Source organism: Carassius auratus, chromosome 2 (genome assembly GCF_003368295.1).
Source record: "Carassius auratus strain Wakin chromosome 2, ASM336829v1, whole genome shotgun sequence".
Lineage (NCBI taxonomy): Eukaryota > Metazoa > Chordata > Actinopteri > Cypriniformes > Cyprinidae > Carassius > Carassius auratus.
In genome coordinates this window covers 28,206,153-28,234,141 of record NC_039244.1, presented here as the reverse complement: position 1 = coordinate 28,234,141, position 27,989 = coordinate 28,206,153, and the positions used below count along the sequence as shown (strand labels likewise).

The 27,989-nt window shown below is 41.3% G+C and overlaps 1 protein-coding gene across 4 annotated transcripts; it reads left to right on the top strand.

The window, feature by feature from the left end:
• Positions 1-27,989, top strand: LOC113039234 (carboxypeptidase N subunit 2). Of its 4 annotated transcripts, XM_026197116.1 has the most exons (5): positions 1-299; positions 503-1,013; positions 8,535-8,662; positions 25,456-25,599; positions 26,205-27,989. In XM_026197116.1, exons 4-5 carry the CDS (start codon positions 25,509-25,511, stop codon positions 27,746-27,748), a joined length of 1,635 nt encoding a protein of 544 aa, XP_026052901.1. In that variant the 5' UTR covers positions 1-299; positions 503-1,013; positions 8,535-8,662; positions 25,456-25,508; the 3' UTR covers positions 27,749-27,989. The 4 variants fall into 4 exon arrangements, 3 of the variants coding, with proteins under 3 accessions (XP_026052901.1, XP_026052903.1, XP_026052902.1); XR_003274912.1 differs by lacking the exons at positions 8,535-8,662; positions 25,456-25,599; positions 26,205-27,989 and adding an exon at positions 7,828-8,162 and having other exon boundaries at positions 503-7,624; XM_026197118.1 differs by lacking the exons at positions 1-299; positions 503-1,013; positions 8,535-8,662 and having other exon boundaries at positions 25,458-25,595; positions 26,208-27,988.

The window sequence follows — 27,989 nt, the reverse complement described above, 5'->3', positions numbered from 1 at the left end:
CTGTCAAAAGACATGTTTTTCAAAGATATGTGTATTATTTATGTTTGTTTAAACAGTCTAATCAATTTGAGTTCATTTATTGTTTAAAGTAGAGAATGTGCTCCCTTAGAATGTTTAATGTCATGGGTTCTTTAAGAAAGAGTTAATATCAAAGCGTAACAGGTCATATGACCAGGTTGAGTTGAACGCGGGACCGCTGCATTATGGGTTGAAGAAACATGGATGCAGAGTAATGTTAATGGTATACAGAGCCTGGAAAGGAGTAACCTTTATCTGCATGGTCTAAGAGGGCGCACACGGTAATTCATCTTTAAATCTGTTGTATTTTCTGTAAAATGTTGTTTTATATCAGTTTATGTAAACGATGTTATGTGTAAATCGTGATGTAATCAGATTCGGATTGTCATGTGTTCATTTGCGTATCAGCGGACATTTACATGAGAGACTTGAAAAGAACTCGACTAAATGCATATTTTGAACATTATATGTTTATTTCTTGTAGTTTTCACGGTGTCTGCTGGAAAGAGACAGAGACATAGAGACAAATAAACAGCAAAAAGGACATCTGTATGAAGCGTGGCTCATTTCATTAGACCAGTGCAGTTACAGTGAAAACGTAACGCCAGCAAAGCCGACAGCGCCAAATGTGGAACGGTACCCGTCGGATCTGAAGAGAAAGCAACATCGCGGCCGCTGGAGCATCGCGTACAGACAAGAAGTCGGAGAAAAGGAAGAATCACGATCGCGGAACCATCGCGCGGTCTGAGATTGCATCAGAGAGGAGACTTCCCCTTTCACAGTTGTCACAGCCAAGGAAAGTACCGCGACGCGAGCAGTAGAGGGCGACATTCATCCTTCTAGATTACAGCCTTACAAGTATCCTTCCTACAGGCTTCAGAGTACTGTGTTTATTTCATCGTTGTTTGAAGCAGAAGAGTTCTGCTGTGCAGTTAACTGCAGGTTTGACTGTGCTACTTCTACATCTATATGGACATTAAAAAAAAAAAAAAAAGGTAAAGTGTTATAAATATATTGCTTTAATTGATTTATGCTTCAGCATTGACATTGTTGTGAATGGTGAGTAATTTGATCTGAGAGTAATAGTTAAGTAACCGTGTACTAAAGTGTTTTTGGAAAACATTTACAATGTCAGTCTATGGAGAAAAATCACAATGTGGTGAATCAAGTGAGCAAATAGAGACCATTCAAGCAGAGTTGATTAGGTTAAATGAACAATTGAAATCTCAAAGTAATGATGTTGAAAGGGAAAGATTAGAGTCACTCATTGGTGATGTTCACTCCAAAATACAGTCACTTCAAACAGCAATGACAGAACCTATTCCTTCCACTTCAAGAACAGATGAACCCAGGAAATCCTCACGAGAAAGAAAGTTAACTCCAAAAATGCAGGAGCTTAAGCAGCAAGAAGTTTCTCAAAAGGAGAGTAAATTCATCAAGTTGTATGAAAGCTGGAAAGACCAAGTTAAAGCTACACGTACCAAACTGAAGGGTGAGTGCTCGGACCAAGACTTAAGTGACCTGATGGACAGTGTAGAGGGAATGGAAAGTCAAGTGAAAAATGTATATGAACTTATAAGATCTCAATCAGTTCCTTCTACTGAGATTAGAAGAAAAATGGATTCCTGTACAGCAGTGACTGCAGATTTGATGGGGCTAATGAAAGTTCGTATGAGTGAAGTGGGGCAAGAGGAATTTGATGCTAATGCAGAAGATGCAAGAATTCATATGGTGCTTGACAAGGAGTATGCTCAGTCGATATTTACGACTACAAGCTCTAAGTCTATTCGTAGTCACCGTTCAAGCTCCTCAATAGATCAGCAAAGTATCACTGCAAAAAGAGCAGAGTGTGCCGCACAGTTGGCTGCAAAGCAGGCAGAGATAAAAATGGAAGAGGCTATTGCTACTCAAAGGCTAGAACTTAAAAGACTGGAGAATCAGAGAGATCTTCAGGTAATAGCTGCAAAGCTCAAGGTATACTCTGAAGCTGACTCAGGTGAGTCATGTAATGATAGTATAGCAGCAAGCAGTGATTTAGCCAGTTGTCCTGTAATGTCTTCTAAGGAAATTAAAAAGGAACAGGCATGCAAGAATGATAACCAGGAACAAAAAGACCATAGTAATGGTGATGCATCAATAGTACAAGCCTTACATGACACAATGGTTCTCAGTAGACTTCCTGCACCTGAGCCCTCAGTTTTCATAGGAGACCCACTTAAGTTCTTAGAGTGGAGAACAAGTTTCAAGGCATTAATAGAGCGGCGATGCACAAATCCAGCTGATAAGTTGTTCTACCTACAAAAATATGTCAGTGGTGAGGCCCAGTCTGTATTGGAAGGAAGCTTCTACAGAAAGGATGATGAAGCCTATGAACAAGCATGGGAAGCACTGAATTCTCGGTATGGCCATCCATTTGTAATCCAGCGTGCATTTAGAGAAAAACTGAATGACTGGCCTAAGATAAGCTCGAGAGAGTCAGTTAAATTGAGACAATTTAGTGATTTTCTGACAGCCTGTAGCAATGCCATGCCACACATTAAAGGGCTTCAGGTGTTAAATGACTGTGAGGAGAATCAGAAAATGCTACAAAAACTCCCTGACTGGCTGACATCTCGTTGGAATCGGCATGTAACAATGCAGCTGAAACAATTGGAGGAATACCCTACTTTCAAGGAGTTTGCTGATTTCGTGGCACAAGAAGCAGAAATAGCATGCAATCCAGTAACATCCTTTCATGCCCTCAAGCTCACTCAAGAGAAGCCATCTAGAGAGGTTAAGCGCTCAAAGGCAAATGCATTCATCACTAATGTGAAAGCGTCAGATAAATCAAGAATAGTGTCAAAGACATACAGTGTTGGAGTAAGCAATTCAGTGGATTCAAACCGATCCGACAAAGTCATCACTGTGCCTTCAGTTTCAAACTCAGTCACTTGCAGGTATTGTGGGGAAAACCACTCCATCCACAAATGCCAAACGTTTGCCAGTAAGTCTGTGGAGGACAAAAGGAAGTTCATATTAGACAATAACCTTTGCTTTGGCTGTCTTAGGAAAGGACACAACTCCAAGGATTGCAAGAGTAAAGCTACTTGTAGTGTATGCAAGAAACATCATCCAACACCACTTCATGAAGACCGCCCTTCTTCTACAGCAGTCACATTTTCTCATGCAATGCAAGCAGAACAAAACACATCTTCACTTTCCTGTTGTGTAGACAGTGGCGATGGTGGGAGTACATCAATGATAGTGCCTGTATGGATTTCTTCAACTTCCACACCTGAAAGGGAGATCTTGGTTTATGCCCTTCTGGATACACAGAGCAGCAACACCTTCGTGGATCAAGAGGTATGTGAGAGGATGGGGGCAATTTCAGAGCCAGTCAAGTTAAAGCTTACAACAATGATGGGAAAAGATTCCATTGTTCAGAGTGAAAGAGTTAGTGGGCTCAGAGTTAGAGGCTTTACTTCTTATGGCTTAATCAGTTTGCCACCTGCCTATACTAGAGACTTCATTCCACTTGAACGCTCCCACATTCCTACTCCTGAAACTGCTAGAAGATGGAATCATCTGAAAGAAATTGCTCAGGAAATTCCAATGCTGCTGGATTGTGAAGTCGGACTTCTGATAGGTTACGATTGCTCAAGAGCTTTGGCACCACGGCAAGTCATCACAGGAGGTGATGACGAACCATATGCCATCAGGACAGACTTGGGTTGGAGCATAGTTGGCTCCTCACCTAAGATTGCAAAATCAACTGAAGTTACAGGCCTGTGCCATCGTGTATCTGTTAAGGAACTCCCAAATCTGACACCTACCTCAATTATCAGAGCCCTTGAATCAGACTTTGGAGATACAAATCCAAGGGAAAGGAGCATATCACAAGATGATATACAGTTCATGCAACTTATGAATGAGAAAATTCACAAGAACTCAGAGGGACACCTTGAGATGCCCCTCCCCTTTAAGACACGCCCACAGTTACCTGAAAATAAACAGCTGGCTCTGGTGCGATTGAAGCGCCTGAAAGGAAAATTTGAGAAAGACCCAAAATTCAAGGATGATTATGTAAAGTTTATGGAAGGTGTCTTCAAGGATGGCGATGCGGAGAGAGTTGAACTCCAACCTAAAAAAGGAAATGTCTGGTACATTCCTCACCAGGGAGTATATCACCCTAAAAAGCCAGAGAAGATTAGAGTTGTGTTTGATTGCTCTGCCAAATATGATGGCACCGCATTAAATGATCACTTGTTAACTGGGCCTGATCTCACTAACGGGCTAACAGGGGTACTTTGCAGGTTTCGCAAATATCCAATAACAATTATCTGTGATGTAGAAAGAATGTTCCATAGGTTCCATGTAAGCCAGGAAGACAGAGATTACTTACGGTTCCTGTGGTGGAAAAATGGCGATACAAACACTGAGCCAAAGGAGTATCGCATGAAAGTCCATCTTTTTGGAGCAGCATCCTCTCCTGGCTGCGCAAATTATGGAATGAAGTATCTTGCATGTCAAAACGAAAGAGAGCATCCTGCAGCAGCCAGTTTCATCAAAAGTAATTTCTACGTTGATGATGGGCTCATTAGTGTGGAAAATGTGGACACAGCTATCAAACTAGTACAAGAAGCCCGAATTGTGTGTGCAAAAGGGAAATTGCGTCTACATAAGTTCATCTCAAATGACAAAAAGGTCATGGAGTCTATACCTGTTAGTGAGCAAGCCAGCGGTGTTCAAGATGTGGAGCTTGGCTCTGATGAACTTCCAGTCCAGACGGTGTTGGGAGTTAAATGGAGTGTAAATAGTGACACCTTTTCCTTTAAAGTAGCCCTGGATGAGAAACCAGCAACGCGGCGAGGAGTCCTCTCAACAGTCGCATCTGTGTTTGATCCATTAGGCTTCCTGGCTCCCTTTCTCCTATTAGGAAAGAAAGTATTACAGGAGATGTGTCAGAGGGGCATTGAATGGGATGATTCACTCCCCAAAGAGTTAATGCCACAATGGACTAGCTGGCTAAATGAATTGAAGGATCTGCACAATCTCCAGATTGCAAGATGCTTTGTTCCTGACTATTTAGGGACTGTCCAGAGGATCGAACTCCATCACTTTTCAGATGCGAGTAGCTATGGCTATGGTCAATGCTCATATATTCGAGTGTTGAGTGAAGACAAAGTGCACTGCTCCTTTGTCATTGGCAAGGCAAGGGTTGCACCCACAAAAGTTGTGACCATACCCAGGCTTGAGTTAACTGCTGCGGTGATTTCTTCAGCAGTCAGTAGAATGTTAAAGGAGGAGTTGGAGCTCAAAATTGATCAAGAATATTTTTGGACCGACTCAAAAGTAGTCTTAGGCTACATTAACAATGAAGCCCGTAGGTTTCATGTTTTCGTAGCGAATCGAGTCCAAAGAATTAGAGAAACGACTGACCCTGAACAGTGGCATTATATAGACTCTGAACAAAATCCTGCAGATCACGCTTCCAGGGGCCTCAAGGTGTCGGAGTTGATAAATTCGAATTGGCTCACTGGACCTAAGTTTCTCTGGGAAAGAGAAATTATCACATCAGAGACCACTCCAGAGCTTCTGATTGGTGATCCTGAAATCAGGGCAACGCAAGTGCTACAAACAAAGGTAGCAAGTGATGAAGATTTTTTGGAGCGGTTCAATAGGTTTTCGAAATGGCACACTGCATTGAAAGTTGTTGCTCGAATTCAGCAGTTAGCGAGACACAAGGCAGGTAAACCCATAAATGTTGAAGAAATGAGAAATGCCAGCATCAGGCTTGTAAAATTGGCACAAAGGGATGCCTTCAAAGATGAGATACAAAAATTGAAACAAGGCAAATTGCCAAATAGTCACCCTTTGTTCCAACTTGACCCAGTACTGCAAGATGGTGTTCTCAGGGTGGGAGGGCGATTGAAGAAAGCTTTCCTACCTCTAGACACGAAGCACCCAGCAGTCCTTCCAAGAGATGGTGTGGTCACCCGTCTCATCGTGGATTACTGCCATGAAAAGACTCAACACCAAGGCAGAGGACAGACCCTTAATGAACTGAGAGGAAATGGTTACTGGGTTGTTGGTGGCAGCAAAGTTGTGGCTAACCTCATTAAGCAATGTGTTATATGCAGGAGAGCTCGCAGGCCAACAGAGACACAGATGATGGCGGATCTACCTGCTAACCGTGTTGACTCCTCTCCACCATTCTCTTACTGTGGGATGGATTGCTTTGGGCCGTTTCTATGTAAGCAAGGACGGAAAGAACAAAAAAGATATGGTCTCATATTCACCTGCTTCTCCTCAAGAGCAATCCATATAGAGATGCTAGAAGATCTAACCACTGATGCCTTCATAAACGCCTTGCGATGTTTTATTGCAATCCGTGGAGCTGTAAGAGAAATCAGATCGGATCAAGGGACAAACTTTGTTGGGGCAAAAAACGAGCTGACAAAGGCTTTGGAAGAATTGGACAAGGAGAGATTAACTGCTTACCTATCCCAAAAGCAATGTGATTTCATTTTGAACGTGCCTGATGCCAGTCACATGGGAGGGGTTTGGGAAAGGCAGATCAGAACCATTAGAAGTGTTCTAAGTTGGGTCCTTTCACAGAGTGCAGGAAGACTGGATGATGCCTCATTGAGAACTTTCTTCTATGAAGCCATGTCAATCATAAATAATCGCCCACTCACCTCAAATAACATTAACGATCCCAAAGGGCTAGAGCCACTTACCCCAAACCATTTACTCACCATGAAATCTTCTGTCCCTCTGCCTCCACCTGGGAAATTTGTGCCAGAGGACCTGTATGCGAGGAAGAGGTGGCGCAGAGTACAATATCTGACACAGCAATTTTGGAGTAGATGGAGGAAGGAATATCTGGCAAACATCATCCTTAGACAACGGTGGCACTCTCCAAGACGAAATGTAAAGATTGGAGATATTGTCATTGTCAAGGAGGAACAGCTTCCCCGCAATGAATGGAGACTTGGACTAGTGCTTGATGCTTGTGCAGATGAAGACGGATTGGTGCGAAAAGCCAAAATTCAAATAGGAAATAGGAAGTTAGGGAAAAAGGGTCAACGACTGACTAATCCATCAATTCTTGAGCGTCCTATTCATAAATTAGTAGTACTTGTAGAGAACAATTAAATCTGATTTATTGTCTGATCTTGAGACTTTTAAGTGTCACAAGTTCATCTGGTAGTCTTGAACCAAGAGTCAGAGATATGTGATTCTAATATCTGGTTTGTGAAATTACTAATTTTTCAAACATTTACGTAAAGTTAATCACAAATTGTAGTAATTTGGTGGGAGTGTAACTGTCAAAAGACATGTTTTTCAAAGATATGTGTATTATTTATGTTTGTTTAAACAGTCTAATCAATTTGAGTTCATTTATTGTTTAAAGTAGAGAATGTGCTCCCTTAGAATGTTTAATGTCATGGGTTCTTTAAGAAAGAGTTAATATCAAAGCGTAACAGGTCATATGACCAGGTTGAGTTGAACGCGGGACCGCTGCATTATGGGTTGAAGAAACATGGATGCAGAGTAATGTTAATGGTATACAGAGCCTGGAAAGGAGTAACCTTTATCTGCATGGTCTAAGAGGGCGCACACGGTAATTCATCTTTAAATCTGTTGTATTTTCTGTAAAATGTTGTTTTATATCAGTTTATGTAAACGATGTTATGTGTAAATCGTGATGTAATCAGATTCGGATTGTCATGTGTTCATTTGCGTATCAGCGGACATTTACATGAGAGACTTGAAAAGAACTCGACTAAATGCATATTTTGAACATTATATGTTTATTTCTTGTAGTTTTCACGGTGTCTGCTGGAAAGAGACAGAGACATAGAGACAAATAAACAGCAAAAAGGACATCTGTATGAAGCGTGGCTCATTTCATTAGACCAGTGCAGTTACAATGTGAATGCTGGACATTAATGAGAAATATTTGACATGATAAAATGCAATAAACAGGAAGTTCCAGCAAAAGGGTTTGAAAACCTAAGATCTTATTTTATACTTTGACTTTTAATCCAGCAAGTGATAGTGTAAAAAATAATGTTTCTTGTTTTTTTAATTTTTCTGAACCAGTTTGACCTTTGTTCTTTGCTTTGTTTGTTTACTGTTTGAGACACATTTCTATAATTTAACACAAAATGATTAAATCAATTATTTCACTTAATTATTTTAATATACACCCCTTCTATATTTCTAGCTTGTTACTTTGTATTGTGGATCATTCAAATATTTAATATGATTCTCATGTTTAAGAATCTGCTTTCTGCTTGACAAGCAGTTTCTGTTACTGCCCACTGACATGGGTTTAATCCTTCTTATCTTTTCTTTTTTTTTTTTGAAGCTGGAAAAAAAATCTGCATGCATTTACTATCAAACGAAAAGCTTTGCTTATTTCCAACACCTGGAAATTTACTTCAGATCTGTTAAATATCACGCTGTTATAGCCTATTGAATATCCAATTAAATTCACTTTGTCACTTTTCTGATCTTCCGTCCCCCAGCTCCACCCGGACCCTTGTGACCCGGCTGGAGAGACAGAGCTACAGGATCTCATCTAGAGCCGACGGAAGAGCGCCTTCTGGTGGTCAGTCAGAACCAAGTACAACATTACCTTCCAATGAAAAATGTGGTATGAATCAAAAATATTTATTTCCATATGGGGAAGTGACACTGGATTTTAGCAAATACTTTAAAAACATAACTGTATATATTTTAAAGCATTTAAGAATTGATTTTACGCTCCATATATTTTCAATCAAAAAAAAAAAAAGAAAAAAAAAAAAATCACATCACATTTGAAGAAAAAGTTTATAACACACTTTTTTTTTATTATTATATATATAAAATCTAGTTTTAAACAGGGCATTCCATTCACATTAAGTCTAAATGCAGGCTACTGTAAAACTGGACATGTATTTTCTTGCTCCTGAAATACTTTTTTAAAATACTTTGGTATTATCATACGATAGTAGAGGCAGAGGATAATACAAAGTCTTTAATAATCCACATATTGGTAATCCATAAAATGAAAGTAGAAATACATATCAATGAGACCAGACAACCAAAACACAAACAACTTATACAGGGAACTTAAAGAGGGTAATTGACAAAACAATTCAATTCAATTCAAGTTTATTTGTATAGCGCTTTTTACAAAATAAATCGTTACAAAGCAACTTTACAGAAAATTATGTTTCTACAATATTTAGTAGTAGCTAGTAGTTTGTGCACATTTGACAGGATTTTAGAAAAAATAATAATAATAATACAAGACGTAGTCAGCTAGACGATGAACTATCAATATTATTAATTAAGTTATTATATGATTCAGTCACACATGTAGCAATATTTGTTAGTTCTGTTGTTGATTCAGGGTTAGCATCATCTGAGGTCCTCTGAGGGTCAGCATCATCTCTTCTCAGGTGTTCTGGATCCAGACTGGAGCTTGTGTAAATCCTAGTTACCACGGGATGAAGATCCAGCAGAAACAGAGAAACACATAGAGACATCTTTAGCATAGCTGCTGATCCAACAAAGTAAAATTAATTAGTTTAACCCAAGCTGATGAATAAAAATGCAACTTTGAACAGATGCAACTACACTCACAATTTAAAAGATACATTATTCGAATGCTTGGCGAAAGAGATGTGTTTTTAATCTAGATTTAAACAGAGAGGTGTGTCTGAACCCCGAACATTATCAGGAAGGCTATTCCAGAGTTTGGGAGCCAAATGTGAGAAAGCTCTACCTCCTTTAGTGGACTTTGCTATCCTAGGAACTACCAAAAGTCCAGCGTTTTGTGACCTTAGGGAGCGTGATGGGTTGTAGCGTGGTAGAAGGCTAGTTAGGTACGCTGGAGCTAAACCATTTAGGGCCTTATAGGTAAGTAATGATCATTTGTAACTGATATGGAACTTAATAGATAGCCAGTGCAGAGACTGTAAAATTGGGGTAATATGATCATATTTTCTTGACCTGGTAAGGACTCTAGCTGCTGTATTTTGGACGACCTGTAGCTTGTTTATTGAAGAAGCAGGACAACCACCTAGAAGTGCGTTACAATAGTCCAGTCTAGAGGTCATGAATGCATGAACTAGCTTTTCTGCATCAGAAACAGATAACATGTTTCGTAGCTTGGCAATGTTTCTAAGATGGAAGAATGCAGTTTTTGTAACATTGGAAATATGATTTTCAAAAGACAAATTGCTGTCTAATATAACACCCAGATTTCTGACTGTAGAGGAAGTAACAGTACATCCTGAACAAAATGACACAATTAACACGAGACGGAAGCTACGTCACACAGAGAACATGAGGAATGAAAACACAACATAATGAGTCCAGGGGTGTCACAGCTATATGAATGTTGAAACTAAATATATTTTTTATTTTAAAAGATATTTAATTTAACTTTGATGTTTACAATATATATTTAAAATTCTGCTTATGGCCCCATAAAGACTTGGGCCTGCCCTGACCTCAAGAGTGGGAGAAATGGATTTGGCGGTTCGAAATATTTTGATTGGACAGTAATCTACATGTCAGCTCGTAGGCTAATCGGGGAACACATTAATATACTGCATGGGAGATGATGCAGACGACATGTTGAGAGTACAGAGGTTGTCTGACAGAGGAGATGAGAGCGTCTGTATTACTGTCAGAGGAAGCAACGGTCAACTTGGATCACGTGTGCCTTAATAACCAATCACATTACAGCCTTTACATACCTGAATTTCATTCGCTGTAACGCAGTTCGTATGTCAGGAAGAAGGAGATGGGAAACGGCGAACATTTAAATCAAACTTTAATAACAAAATAAACACAAAACAGTGTGACAGCCCCTCGTGAATGACTGCCACGCACAAACAAAACCAAAACACAAAATAAAACCCAGGCCTGGTCCTAGTAACTCCTCTTTATCTTTCTGGAGCTCCTCCGTGGAACTCGAGACTGGTGAGTGGCGCTGGTGTCACTCACATCCAATTACCCCACCCCACTCGTCACATACCCCATTGCCCCTCGCAGGCCGGGGGGTACCCATGAGACTGCACTCTAATCACCCCCCCAGACGAGGCGAGAGAAAAGGAGATGGAAGAATGAGGAGCAACAGAAACGAGAGGGGAAGAAAGGAGAATTACATTAAAAAATATTGTTCCGGTTCCCAGACAGACTGCCACTCTGCCCTCCACCAGCTGGGTAAACTCATGGCAGCGGCACTGGATATCCCTCGGTGGATGGCACGACACTCCTCCGCCACCCGGTAGATGGTGACGGCTCCTCCGGATTCGGGCAGCCAGCAGGAGTCTCCCCATTCCCTGCTCTTCCAGATGGCAGCAGGCTCCGGCCCCAGGTAAATGACCGCAACTCCTCCACTCCCTCACGGATGACAGCCGTCCCTCCACATCCCAAGCAGCTGACAGCGAGCTTGTCCGTCCCCCCTGCAACTCACTCCAGCCCACGGCCTCGAGCGTCCCCGGTGGCAGAGTCCTACACCCTGCTCGATGGCACTGCGGATTCACCACAGCGGCGAGGGATCTTCGGCAGCACGTCCCTCCTTCCTCCCAGGTTTCAGCACCAATGTAACACAGTTCATAAGTCAGGAGGAAGGAGGCGGGAACCGGTGAACATTTAATTCAGACTTTAATAAAAAAATAAACACAAAACAGCGCGATGGTCGGCTGCCATGCAGAAACAAATCCAAAACACAAAATAAAACCCAGGCCTGGTCCTCTCTTGTACCCTTGCAATCTCCTTCAGGTGACCTGTGAGTGGCACAGGTGTCGCTCATTTCCAATTACTCCACCACCCCACTAGTCACAGTCACGTTTACAGATCCCATAGGAATGAATGAAAGTGAAAGTGACATGACATACAGCCAAGTATGGTGACCCATACTCAGAATTCATGCTCACAGCAGTGAACACACACACACACACCATGAACACACACCTGGAGCAGTGGGCAGTGGTGATGCGCAGGTCGGGACTTTTTCCAACGTACGAGTCCCGCTTTTATGTAATTATTTGGCCTACCCCAGCCCATCCCACAAATATAGTAACATTTCTTGACCCGGCCGGACCTGACCCGTGCATCGGGGACATCACGGAAGTTACGTTGCTACTAAGACCTTCGTATCGCAACCTTATCAAAGACCCTAATAAAATATTAAAATATATATTCCAGATATTTAATATAGGCTTTAGGTAATTGCACTATCATGGTTTGTTCATGAACATATATTTTAGGTGTAAGAATCGTTCTCATTCACCTAATCCTCTGAACATAGACAGTAAAAGACTCATATTTCTCGTTTACTGAAGTTCCTCCCACAGCAGCGCACGAGCACGGAGCTATTAGCAGCACATGCGCAGCTCGTGAACAGCTCCTTGAACTGTTTCATCCTGTCAAAGAATTACTCAAGATGTGACGGAGCATGTGACTTGTTGAATGTAGTGAACGAATACGATCTCGTTCATGAACGAGTTGAATGAACTGATACATCTCTTTCATGAATGAAATGAGTGAGAGTATACCGGGTCGGTCGCCTTTATTTTGCCAAGTAAGACATGTTCCTCAATCAACATCTTTTGATGATCCTGGATCAACGTTACTGTCCAAAAATACAAACTTAACCCAATCCCAATCCCTACCCCTAAACCTAACCCTAACCCTACCCATAATTTATTAGAATATCAGTGGAAAATAATAGCTGATTAACAAGGGTGTAGAAGTACCTAATCCTGACTTTAAGCCTAAACTGACACACACCTACACACAGCCTTGTTCAGTTTTGTGTGATCAACGCAGACACAAACTGTTGTTTTTAGATACAAGTACCATGCCTGAACACCAGTCAGTCAGCTCCTCAACATTTTCTGTTTAAGCATGTTTACATCCACACTACTGAGCCGAGCTACCAAACAGAGCTTTACAATAGCAGTAGCAGTGCTGTGTGCAGATCTTTGACCATATATATGTTCTCCTGCACAGTGAGCTCACCTTTGCTGAGTGACTCTTGGGAGTCCCACCTGGCCCCAGTAGTGGCTTGTCTGCATTTTCACTTGAGTCACTTGAGTGACTGACAGCTGGGATTCAGCTTACAGCACTTCTCATTGGGGAGTCGTGGCCTAAGGTTGTGGGTTTGAGTCTCGGGCCGGTAATGCCATGACTTGAGTGCCCTTGAGTAAGACACTGAACCCCCAACTGCTCCCTGGGTGCTGCAGCATAAATGACTGGCCACTAGTGATGTGTGGGTCATCCGGTAACCTGCAGGTCGAGTTGGGGCGGGTTAAGAAATTGGAACTTTATTGTGGGGCGGGTCACTAAAAACTACTTTTTTAAAAATCCATTTATGTTGCATGGAATATAGTGGTGGAAATTTAGATTCTTTCAAGAGATTTGTTGATTTTCAGTTCGTTCACCAAAATGATTCGTTCACTGATTTGTTCAGTGACCATTTCTTCATATTACACAAATACACCAGCAGTTGGCGAAAAAGAGTGTCTTATGTGTTATGTCTTAAAGGTGCCATCTGTAATGTTTGGCAAAAAAAATCAAGTCATACTCCACATTCCATACCAGATGGGGGCAGTATGCCTCAATAAAATGAATTGGTCTACTCTAGAGTAACAAACGAGAAATGGCATAGTCTCTGTGCTCCGCCCCTACTTTCACAACAACACTACAGCCATAGCTGAAGCCTAACTGTGCGTTCACACCGCCGGCGTCTAGAGCGTCAAACATCGCTCTTGACGCTCTGCTCACGACGCTGCAGAAAGATTTGTGAGCGCTCAGACGCTCTAACGTAGATCGAATGCTTATTTTGAATTTAAAGCGGCCGCAAAGCAAACAAGCTTGTTGATCTCGTGCAGACTAACCACAAGGAGTTATAACCTCATTAAATATTGTTGTGGACGAAATATTAGGATCCTTTACTTAAAATGAACAATCTTAGACACCTTGGTCCACGTATCACTTTTAATTTATTTTTTATGTCCCTGTACGCAAACAGGGACACATCATAGATTAATACAAACGCTAAACAGCAATAATCAACCTGTCCTTTATTCTGCTTGGGAATTACCGTATTTTCCGGACTATAAGTCGCACTTTTTTTCATAGTTTGGCTGGTCCTGCGACTTATAGTCAGGTGCGACTTATCAAATTTAATTTGACATGAACCGAGAGAAATGAACCAATAGAAAACATTACCGTCTCCACCCACCAGAGGGCGCTCTATGCTGCTCAGTTCTCCTGTAGTCTACACTGAAAACACAGAGCGCCCTCTCGTGGCTGTAGATGGTAATGTTTTCTCTTGGTTCTTGGTTCTAAATAAATGCGACTTATAGTCCAGTGCGACTTATATATGTTTTTTTCCTCATCATGACGTATTTTTGGACTGATGCGACTTATACTCAGGTGCGACTTATAGTCCGAAAAATACGGTAATGTGCCAACTCTTAAGCATTCACCGTGAGACACACACAATTGACTCTTTTCACACGCTTTCACTCCACACATCAATTTTTTCACGCACAGAAAAACCACGAAGCAAAGAGGACACGGAGACCAACAGACTAGACAGAGCAGGTTAGTTATAATATAATAAAATGGGTAACGTTAAGTTATAGCTGGCTAATTATCAAACGCAGCTACGGTTAGCCATCGCTAACATTAGCACGTTTATCGAACAGCCTTCGATACATTGCTATCTTATAACTTCCCGAAAACAAATACACAAACATATAAAACAAACTTCTAGCGAAATACTAACAGCATCTAACTTACTGTTAGAAATGTTGCAAGTTCGGAGTCGAGCCTCATTTCTTTCAGGTCCATCAGTTGTCTCCAGCGATTGAAAGCAGTGCCGATGTTTACTCTGGGTTGGCTCCTTTTCTTATCGGATTTGATTTGTGATTCCGAGCGCGGTTGTTTCCCTGTAGCGGGTGGTGGTGGTGTTAGGGGTCTCTTGCCAAGGGCTTTGGACATCCTTTCTCTCTCTTCCCTGAACTGAAATGAAGTAGTGGGCTGTACTTTCCACACGATTGACATCAGGTTCAAGTACACGCCCACAAGCCGTGCGAGTTATTCGTGTATTGCAGGTTGGCTGGTGGTTATGTTGCCCGCATATCGCCTCCCATGGCCGAAACTGGTATTACCACACCTGTCGGGCCAGGGGCTAGTAATGCTAATGCTAATTAAGGTTGATCTAAGGTTGATGAATTGCAGTGCTGATCTCTGCAGCACTATAACTTGACCTTTTTTTTATGACATCATCGCCCTTATTTCTTCTCATTCTTTTGATGCGTGTAGGTCATGTTATGGATATTTTTACCTCAATTTTTGCATATGGCACCTTAAGCCAACAAATGTATTTACTTGTGACAAAAACTGATTTGGCTTTATTAAAGTGTGTGTATGATCGCATTAAATAAATAGTCTAAATAAATTTTATCAGGGGTTAAACATGGAGTTATGTTCTGTTTTGTAAATATGAAAACGAGCGTATATGCACCAATAACTGCGCTTTGTATCTGCTGATTGAAGAGTACCAAGTACAACATGTTCCTGGAACAACATTCCAATCAACCCGAATCAATCAGAATTGAGAAAATACCTGTTTTAGGCTTACAATCAGGGTTAGGTGCTTCTACACTCTTGTTAATAAGTTATCATTTCCCACTGATTATGAATAAACTATGTGTAGGGTTACGGGTGGGATTGGGTAAAGTCTATATTTTTGTACAGCAATGTTGATCCAGGATCATCAAAAGATGTTGATCCTGGAACATGTCTTGACAAAATCACGGTGACTGTGTGTAGGGAGAAATACTTCTTGCCTTCAGTAGAGCAGACACTTGGACTGTTTGGTGGAGAAAAGGTCTTCAGTAAATTTGACACAAATTTGGGGTTTTGGCAGATTCCAGGTCGATTAGCCAAATATACAACATTTAAAACAATACCCCCCCCCCATCTATAGGCTGTATTGTCACGTACGGTGATACAAGAAGCACGGGAGACATCCAAATGCAGGTAAACAGGTTTATTGAGGGGCAGTCCAAAGAGTAAACAGTCCAGGCAGGGTCAAAACCAGAAAATCCAAAAACATAAAAACAAACAAAAACACACAGGAAGCGCAGACTCTGGAAAGTATCATACAAACGACAAGGACTCCGTGACAAAGACTCAGACAGACCGGGTATTTATACACAGAAGGATAATGGGGAAACAGGTGACAGGTGGGGGAACAATCAATTAACTAAAGCAAGGAGGAGGGTGACCAAATAAGGGAACAGGAAGTGATAAGATGACAGACACCGTGGGAACAGAGGACACCTAGTGGACACCCAGGGAACACGACCCAGACACTGTGACATGTAATGTGTCATGTCTGCTTCTCCATCCCAGCTCAGTGCCTTCAGTCTGGAGTTATGATCACACCCATGAAGAGATGGAGGAGAACACGTCAGGATATTTCCATTGTAACTCTGTTCTTCTGTTCTGATGGATGATGTGTGAGGAATGTGGTGCAAGTCTGCGCAGGTTCAACACGGAGTGTGTCTAAACAAACAATCAAGCGTTTGAGAACCAGTCTTTACTAGCCTTCCAGTTTCAGGATGATTTTGATACATGTGTCTGTTTATAGTGAGTGAGCTACACTGGAAAACATTAAAGCTGAGGTGTGTGGTTGTTTTGGGTAGTTTGTGTAGTGTAATTTGCATCTTTGGACAGAAACATAGCTACTGACTCAACCAATGATTTGTGTTTGAGGCGGAGCTATCAGTGCAGCTGACCAATGTCAGTCTGTGGGTGTGTTCAGCGACACTAGCAGAAATCACATGCTTCATCTTTAAAGCAAGAGTTATAATTAAATAATTTCCTTTTCAATTACATCACTGCATTACATCACTGCAGAAAATGTATTTATCAAAATATTTTTATTTAATACTGGTGAAGAAACGCATTGACGGAGCTGGTTAGTCCTTTGAAACCACATGAGAAGTTTGGTTAGGAAACCATTCATAAGTCACACCAGTAGCAGACATGTGCTGTTGTGTTCATGTGCTGCTTCTGACTGCATTCACACACAGTCAGTTCCCGGACGTCCTATATATACAGTAGACAGCTGAATAATACTGAGTAAACTTCTGATGCTTACTTTGCATTTGTAGGATGTTTACTCCATACCAACTAGTGGCAGCGAGAGCACAAACCCTTGTAGAAATAAGACAAGATCTGACATGAACATGCTGCATGTGACCACATTTTAATAGTTTAATAACTTTGTTATTTATACACTACATAACATATAACACATAACATAAACATAACAACATAACATCACATAACAACAAACATAACATATGACACATAACGTAACCTCACATAACAAAAAACATATCATAACTTATAACATATAGTGTAACATAACACATCAAATCAAATCACTAAACATAACATAACATAAAACATCACAATACATCATTACACATCACATCATGTAAAGTAACATTACATTTTACAACATAACATAACATAACACATAACACATAACATAACAACATAACATATAACACAAAACAAATAACATATACTGTATAACGTAACATAACATATAACATAAGAACATCATAACAGAAATGTAATTGCACTGCTTAATCAAAAGCAAATGAGTGCCACTGATCATGTGAATTAGATTTTCAGTCAATTTTACTGTTATGCTGAAAATTTGAAATGAACAGTTTTATTATTTTTTTTTTTTTTTTACAATTGCTTGGACACATTTTTCAATATTTAAATCACTTTTTAAAATCTCTTCACACAGTGATCATAGCATCTCAGTTTCTCTGTGGGCTAAACTCTGGATCATTTATCATTGCTTTGGCATAAAATGCATTTATTGAAGACATCTGTCAAATTACATGAATTATTTTCTCGCTTCGATACAAACACCATCAAAACTCAGTTAACTAATCAAGCCAATTTGTGCATGTTTACACACTGTTTTCAAACCGGTTCAATTTAAGTTCAAAACCTAGCACAGTACAAACATGAATAAGACAGACATTGGCAACATTTAATAATAATAAAATGTTCTTAATGTAAAAAATCAAATACTATTAAAGCAGTTGCATGTAGCTGAGCTTTACAAGTGTTAAACTTTCACTTTCATTTCCATCTGTACAAAAGGGAAAATTTTGGAATAATTATTGAGCATCGCATTAGTTCAGTCAGGCCACGTTAGTCACTCTTGCATTAGCCGACAGTCAGCTGTTCCTGACGTGTACCAATCCAGTCTTGACACCTATCACCTGCGGTCTCTTTAAATTCCCATTCTTCAGTGTCTTTCCATCGCATCGCTGCTTGCAATTAACTCCCTCCTCCAACCCCAACTCCACCAACTGAACCTGTAATCTGATCTAACTTGTTCTTTCTTTACAGTCTCTTCATTGGAAGCAGTCTCCATGACATTTTGTTTACAACTCATGTAATTGTGAATTGTAATTATGTATGCTTATAATGGTTCTGTTCTGTACCCCAGGGTGGTTTGTCTTGCTGCTTTCCCCGCTCTGTCCAAGCATGGCTGCATGGACAGAACATAACCATACGGCAAACACTAACTGTATGCAATTATAATTGTAATTTAATATACTTGACGGAAGTGGTCCTGATTGAAATATATATACATGTATATGATACATTGCTCTAAGATGAACTTACCTGTCAAATTATTTACTTTATTATTATTATTATTATTATAAGTGGTGGGCATAGATTATTTTTTTTTTGATCTAGATTAATCTCACTGTGATCTTGAAATTAATCTAGATTAAAATGGCTCATTAGAATTCTTCCGACGGCATTCAGAATATGTGTGTTACCCAAATAAAATTGACTAACAGTAAGTCTTTGAGAAGGGGTTTATCAAGCTAGGTGGTGCATTAGAAAAGGGGCTCATCTCCTGTTTCCAAAATGCATCACAAAGTGCTTGAAAAAGCTGTAAACCTTACGTCTGTTTCACACATCCCCCGTCTGCAGTGTGTATGCGTTGTATATTTTTTTACGCACTCATGTTAACAGATTCCAGTTGCGTTCCAGGAGCGTTGCGTCTGCAGCAGTGCAGTGATCGTTTACGCACCGAGTAGCGAACTGCAAACGCGTCCTGCATGAAAGCACATTGAGTCCGTGCTACACCACATACGTTACGCACACAGACTGCATACGCACTGCAGACGGAGTATGTGTGAAACAGGCGTGATCAGGGCTGTAGCTGGGGTCAGCGGGGACACGGTGAAGGTTGAACCAGTGGGCCCTGTTTGAAATTGTTTAATTTTTATGTTTGTTTATTTTTATTTATTTGTGCTATTTACACAATGTTTAAGTTTTTTTTACAAGTTTGTAGGTGTCCGTGTACAGAAACCAAATAATTAAATGTAAAATAGCACTGGATAGTCTTCAATGTAAAAATGAAATATACAATCAATCCTACATTTATTCAGACACCTTCAACACTTCTCACATTATTACAGTTTTGCTATATATATAAAAAATTATATCTGGTGTCTTAATTATTTTTTTAGTTTGACTGTTAATACTACAAAGTAATTCAGTCAAGAGCAGTGAGTGATTTTCATTTTCGTGGATTAACATTACAGCAGCCAGTAGCTAAATTAGCACAGTCCCTTTAAGAGATGATGAACGCATCCCATTTTTTCCCTCAACTGTTTACTTTCACTTTAGAAATAACTTACAGTTTTTTCAAGCATAATTTCCAAGGTGGATATTTTGACATATTTTGTATGTATTTGTCGGCACAATAACAAAAATAAGCAAATTCGAAGTGTTTTGAGACACCTTTCTCTGTGTGAGTGACCAGATGGTCTATTCAGCTTTTCCGTGTCTTGTGTTTGGATGCTTTAATGTTTAAATCGACAAGCAGTATGGCTTAACAACACGTGAGAAAGATAACTTTTCGTGACGATGTGCAGCAGTGGCCAGTCAACTGTCCTGAGCATCTTTTTAGGCTGGCCTCAGCCTGTTGGTTATATAAAATATCAAGGTGGAAGTCATCATAGCTTGCTTAGTATAGACCCAGCTCCCAACCCAACTTTGAGAATAGATTAACGGCGTAGTTTTTTTTATCGCCCGATAAGAGTCTCATGTTAACGCAGCACTTTAACGCCGATAACGGCCCACCACTAATTATTATATTTACTTGTGTCCAAAATGTATTATTATTCTCATCAATAATCTGATACAGTATTTATGTTCAATTCTGTAGTGCTGCACTGTTTATTTTCTTTTTAAAAACCTATTTAATTACTTTGCTTACCCTCATTGTCACAGACATGCCAGGCTCCAACACCACCCAATCACAGCGCACGCCATCACCTGAATACTAATCACACTCACCTGCTCCTCATCCACCTACAATATCCCCAGTATTCAAAAGTCACACACACACATGCAGTCACTGTCCGATCTCGTTCGCAACTAGGTCAGTACCTACCTGCCAACTCTAAAAGGACTAACCATATACCTGACTTACCTCTCTCCAGCGATCTCCAGTGTCCTCCTGTTCCCATCATGTGTGTGTGTCATCAGCCCCCATCGTCTCTAACTACTACCCTCCGGATTATCTCACCTCTCAAGCCACCAGCACCGTATCCTCAACTATTGCTCCTCCATTGATCACTGTCACCTCTGCTTGTGTCTAAATAAACATCTTTCTCTGTTATTCTCAGTCTCCGGTCCCTTACTACGGTAACAGAAGACCGGACCAAGACCGATCGACACAAGCATGAGCCTCACAGACCCCTTCCAGGACCTCGTTGACGCATTGCGTCGAACCTTCACCAGCCTTCCATCACCACCTTCACCAACGAGCACTTCCGGAAACCATCCAGCCCCATGGCCAAACCGGCGCACTTCTCTGGTTCGGCGGAGGACTGCAGCGGATTCCTTCTCTAATGCTCGCTGGTCCTGGAGATGCAACCACACTTGTACCCCACCCGAGTGATCAAAGGTAGTCTTCCTAATCTCCAAATTGCAAGGTAAAGCTCTACAGTGGGCTGATTCCATTTGGACCCGAAATAATTCTGTCATCCAGTCATATTCTAGCTTTGTTGACCACTTCCGGGAAGTTTTCGGCAGACCTGCCTGGGATTCATCCATTGGATCCATTCATCTAATTTGAAACAAGGAAAAATGACTGTCAATAAATATGCTCTTAAGTTCAGGACTCTCGCAGCCACAAGCAGATGGAATGAGCAAGCCTTGCTGACCACCTACCGTCAAGGACTGGATCCTCGAGTGCGGTTGCATCTTGCTGCATACGAGGACACCATCAGGCTCGAATGCTTCATCCAACTATCCATCCACTTCGCCACTCGTATGCAGTCGTGCCTCGAAGAGCACCAGGGAAAGTCACTTGTCAACTCACCCCTCTGCCATCCAGAGACCGTCAGCTCCCCAGAACCAGCCCACGAACCCATGCAAGTAGATTATACTCGACTCTCAACTGCTGAACGCCAAAGACGGCTGGCCCAGAATCTCTGTTTATATTGTGGATCTCCAGGGCATATCATCTCCCTATGCCCCGTCCGCCCTCCTTGTCCCATGGCGAGTGCCATTTTCCCTTCCAAGTATCAGATGAAACCACTCACCACTGTTGTCAGGGTCAACTTGCTTGCAATACATTACTAAGACAAGGCGCTCTCCACTCATCCACTCGGCTCACACCTCACTAGGCACTGGGCACCCAGGGGTCAATAAAACCCTCTCGCTGCTGAGGGAATGCTTCTGGTGGCCCAAAATGGCGTCTGACATCAGAAGGTATGTGCAAGGATGTAGAGAATGCGCCATCTCGAAGAGTCCCCGTCACCTACCATCTGGCAAACTCCTCCCTCTGCCCATTCCTAACCGTCCATGGTCACACCTAGGGGTGGATTTCATCACGGACCTACCGCCTTCGAATAACTATACGTGCATTCTTATAATTGTTGATAGATTCTCTAAATCATGCCGTCTTATTCCTCTGAAGGGACTACCCATGGCCATGGAAACTGTGGAGCTGATGTTCAACCACGTCTTCCGGTACTTTGGCATCCCTGAGGACATTGTTTCCGACAGAGGTCGCCAATTCATCTCCCGAGTCTGGAAGGCCTTCCATTCCCTCCTAGGTGTGGCTGTCAGTCTGTCATCCGGATACCACCCTCAGTCGAATGGGCAGACGGAGAGGAAGATCCAAGAGATTGGTTGCTTCCTTCGTACCTTCTGCCATGGCCACCAGGACTCTTGGAACCAGTTCCTGGGGTGGGCCGAGTATCCACAGAACTCCCTGTGCCAACCTTCCACCAGACTCACTCCATTCCAGTGTGTGCTCGGCTACCAGTCCCTGCTCTTCCACTGGTTAGGTGAAACCTCTGATGTACCATCAGTCGACTACTGGTTCCGAGAGGGTTTGGGATGCGGCCCACCATCAACTACAACGGGCCGTACGTAGACGCAGGATGACAGTTGACCTTCACCGCTCCGAAGCTCCAGCCTACCAGCCAGGACAGAAGGTCTGGCTGTCAACCCGAGACATCCTCCTGCATCTACCATGCCGCAAACTGAGTCCCAGTTTCATTGGCCCATTCACCATCGCAGAGCAGATCAACCAAGTCACTTATGAGCTACACCTCCCTCCTGAGTATTGTATCCACTCCACATTTCATGTATCACTCCTCAAACCTCACCATCCTTCTGTCTCCCTCTCTACAGAGCCTGGCGTATCCGCAGCCAAAGCACCCCTTCCACTCATCCTGGATGATGGTGCTGCCTACGAGGTTCACGAGATCTTGGATTCCCGACGCCATGGTGGACAACTGGAGTATTTAGTGGACTAGGAAGGTTACGGTCCAGAGGAACACTCATGGGTCCTACGCAACGACATCCTGGATCTGAACCTGCTAGACACCTTCCACGCCAATCACCTTGACAGACCTGCTCCTCGGGGAAGAGGAAGGCAACCATGTCATCAGGGTCCTCGGCCCTCAGGAGCGGGCCGTTGGGAGGGGGGTACTGTCACAGACACGTCAGGCTCCAACACCACCCAATCACAGCGCACGCCATCACCTGAATACTAATCACCCTCACCTGCTCCTCATCCACCTGCAATCTCCCCAGCATTCAAAAGTCACACCTGCAGTCACTGTCCGGTCTCTCAGTTTGTATCAGTGTTATTTTAGTATCACTGTGATAACATTATAGTTCTTTTTATTTTAGTCATTTTTATTCACTTTGTTGTTGTTACAGTAAGTATGTCTATAAAGTTTGTATTCATTTTATTTCAGTTTTAGTTATGTTAGCACATCAAAATAAAACTAAATGAAAACGAGAAAGGTTGCATTGGCAACTACCTGAAATAAAAGAAGTTTAAGTTTTAAATATTGTATTTTATTTTCACTAATGAAAATATGAAAATTAGTTTTTTATGGTTTTAGTTTTAGTTAATTATAACACTGATTTATACATAAAATATACATTTTGCATATCAGTCATGCCAGTAAACGTTATTTGAATCTGAAAATTGTGTAAATATTTTCTGTTTCAGTGTCTGAGGGATGGAAATGTCTTTTTTCTTTTCACGTTTTGTTACACAAATACGGTTCCAACTTAAAACCTTTTTTACTGCTTATCTGCTGAAGAATTTGTGCTATTCGCCTGGACAAGTCTGGACAAGAAGCGGGTCTCACACACACACACACACACACACACGTACCTGGCAGCTGCAGTAATGAGTTGTAGACTTTGCACTGCATCTGTCCGGTGCTCTGATACACTCATGAGCTCCAGAGCCCCTCATACATGGCCTGCGCGGTGATAATGTTGTCTCTGGTGTATGAGGACATCTTCCACTCGGCCATAGCTGTGGATGCGATGAGACTCAGAGAAGCCAAAGAGTAGCCGAGGAGCTGCAGCCCTACGTTGGTCATTGCTGGAGTGAAGTGTGGAGGCGTCTGTGCTGCTGACACATGAGTGAAGTGCCTCCATCATCCTCATCCTCATCCTCACTGGCACTGAAGCTCCACCTGAAGATCCTCACACACCTCCCACCGCACAGATAGAAGGGTTTAGCACATAGCAATAATTCAGCTAATCGGTAACACTTTACAATAAGTTAGCATGAACTTATGAACAACACTTTTACAGCTTGTTTTAATCTTAGCTAATATTAATTTAAACATTTACAAATGTATGATTAAAATCAAAAGTTATGCTTGTTAACATTGGTTAATGCAATGTGAATAATATAATAATAATAATAATGCGACTGTATTTTCATTAACTAACATGAACAAAGGTGAATAAATACTTAAATAAATATGTTGTCCGTTGTTTGTTTATGTTAGTAATTGCATTGTAAAGTGTTACCTATTTTTCATAAGCTTGTGGAAATAAAAATAAATAAATAAATAACAAAGCTTGTATAAATTAATTATATATAATAATATAATAAAATGAAATAGTATAATATCATATGAATATAAAAAATAAAAAAAGACTAAATGCTAAAGATTATTTTAATGTGATCATGAAAGAAGATTATAAAAGTGAATAGCTATGACAGCATCCGTCACACCACTTTATTATTATGTTTCCCATGTATGAATGAAATCCATAGACATCCGTCGATAAGGTGAGCTTCCTGTAACCCAGCTAAACTCCTGACAGGGTTCTTTCAAAGAGAACAAACTTTCTTCCATTACTGCTCCATTATACTAATCCATACATTCATTCAGTAATTAATTCAAAGTTTGTTGGTGTTTAATAATGTTATCAAAATTTTATTATCACAAAATACATCATTCATGGTAGTTGGACATTTTTAAGTGTTACTACAAACAATTAGAAATTCATCTGTTACATCATTTATTCATCCTTGTTACTGTTAGTTAACAAATGTTTCTTAGTTCATGTCACCTCACATTCATTAAATAATATTAACAGATGCAACTTTTGATTTTAATGATATATTAGTAAATGTTGAAATTAACATTAACTGAGATTAAAGAATCAATGCTTTAGAATTAGTTAGTCATTGTTAGTTCATGTTAATTAATGTAGTGTTACTGTAAAAAAGTTTTAGGTTTTGTTATAAACTAACAGAAGTCATGTATGGTGAACTGTGATGTGGTTGTGTTGGTACATGCTTTACATCAGATGGATTTCATAACTCTGAAGAAAACATACACCTCTCCTGAAACAGCTGTCTTTATGGGTCAATCTATAAGTTTTATGGATTAGGTTCAATGAAACCTCCTTCTATCCTGTAGCTAACACTATATAATCATCAGATTTGGGATAATTAATTATTAATGTTGAGCTAAATGAGTAATTATTTGACCAAGATGAATATATGTACTCTTTGTTTTACAGATTGAGGCGTCTGATCACCAAACCCTGACTGATGTCACAGAGAGACCTGACCAATGACCGTCAGTTTACTCAGAGTTTCTCTGAAGCCACGGCGTCGAAGTGGAATCTGCTCATGTTTACTCGAGCTGCACAATAGAGCGGTAGGTAACCACTCTTTTACATTTCACATTGCATATTTGCTGGGTGGTAAGTAATTAAGTCAGTCAGGTTTAATTCCTTAGCATTAGTTAGGTATCATGTGCAATGAACAACATTATTTTACAGCTTGTATTACGATAGGTTAAAGTCAATTCACACACATACTGTTGTTAGTTCATTGCATTTATATGTGAATATTGAATTATATGTTAAAAAATTATTAGTTTAGGTAGAAATTAACAACAGTTCAGCTGGTTAAGCGAGTAATGATTGGTGTTAATAATCAAAGTCGTAGGATTGATTTCTGAGAGAACGCACATGCTGTAGGTGTCTTTAGATAGAAGTGTGTGTCTGCCGACATCAGTGTATTACCAAGTGTTAGCGAAATCTTTCATTTGCTTTTAGCATCTAGCAGTGTCTTTCAATCATCAAGACCTAATGTGCATTTGATGACATCAGAGTTGTTTTTCTCTACTCACTGAAATGTTATAATGTACAAACAAGATCTTTGAACTGTTCTTAACATTAAAAGTGCACAAATATTTTTCAGCATGAATGTACCCCAAAGAGACGCAGTGAGTAACACTGAACTGTGGCTTTTCTTTTCCCAGAAGACATGAGCAAACAGTGGGCAGTGGTTGTTCTGGTGCTGATTCAGCTTCACTGCTGTGATTGCTGTCCTGATCTGTGCCAGTGCTTCTCAGCTGTGAAGGTCATCTGCTCAGACGAGTCCATGAAAGCTTTGCCTGTGAACATCTCAGCGCAGGTGAGAGAACTGATCGTAGTGGCGTCGGGCATCACACTTTTGGACGGCAGTTCCTTTAGAGAGAACCTCACACTTACTAAGCTGGTCGTTCTCAACAGCCTTGTGAAAAAGGTCTCTCACGACGCCTTCCACCGTCTGCTTGAGCTGCAGGAGCTGGAAATCAGTGGAAACCAATACTGGTTTACTTCTGAGGTGCAGACCTTCAGCTCGCTGGCCAACCTTACGAGACTGTTACTCAACAATAATAAGATCAGCTCTCTGGATGCTGGCACTTTCGACTCTTTGCACAATCTGGAAACGCTGCAGCTGAGGGGGAACGGCTTGTTTTATTTGCCCGGACTTCTCTTCCATCGTCTCCACAAACTGCAGGAACTGGATTTGTCCTTCAACCACATCAGCTCCGTCTCAGCGGATATTTTCCAGAACAACTCTCTCCTGAGAGCGCTCTCGTTGCAGGCCAACACCATCTCACAGCTTCCAGAAGAGATCTTCAGCCGCCTGGATCACCTGGAGGAACTGAACCTCCGAAGCAATCTCATACACAACCTGAGCGCTGAAACATTCCCATCTGGTTTGCGGAAGCTGATCCTCAAGAAGAACGCACTGGCGCAGCTGCCCCACAACATCTTTCACAAACTGCATCACATTACATATCTGGACTTGTCTCAGAATCAGCTGTCCGGAGTCCCTTCGGATCTCTTTCAGAACCTCATCTCACTGAAAAAACTGGATCTGTCTGAGAACCGGATTACAGCATTGCCTGGATCTGTCTTCAGCGGGCTGTTTAGTCTAAAAGCCATCCATCTACAGAAAAACAAACTGAGCTCGCTGGAAGTGAACCTGCTGAAGAACCAGCACGATATAGAGCAGCTGTACCTGTCCATGAACAGCCTGCAGAGCATCCCACACGGCTTCTTTGATGACCTGGACTTCCAGTCCGTGGTCCGGCTTCACGGAAACCCCTGGCGCTGTGACTGTGGCTTACAGTACTTCTTTAACTGGCTGAAGTACAACGAAAGGAACGTGGAGGATCTGACCAGGGTTCACTGTGAAGCTCCTGAGGTTATTCGAGGACAACGCCTGGTGTCTGTGGACAAAGAGCAGCTCGTCTGCGGGAAAAACTCCAGCTCTGAGCTTCAAGTCTCCCCTGCTCCACACGTCACTGAGATCCCGGTTGATGATGATGATGATGATGATGGTGCGATTCGTTGCTCGCTCACATATGTCAAAGGCACAGCATCCATCCAATGCAAAGTCACTAAATGCACCAGCTTGAAGTTTCAGGCTCTTTATGAATTTGCGGATGGAAATAAACAGGAGAGTTTCATGAAAGAGTGCTCGGTGCCGGTGAAATGCTCCAATGGGACGACTGATGATCTTCTGATTTAGTTTGCTTCTCAATTTTTCTTCACATCATACACTCTCAGATAAAAATAAGTAGAAAACTAAAAGGGACAATTTTGAATCTTAGCTACTGTTGCATATCTTAAAGTAGTAATATGTACCCAAAAATGTAAAATTGCTGAAAACACCCTCATGTCATCTGAGATCAGGATGAGTTTGTGTCTTCATCAGGTTTGTAGAAATGTAGCACTGCATCAGTGTCTCATCAATGGATGTTTTACAGTGA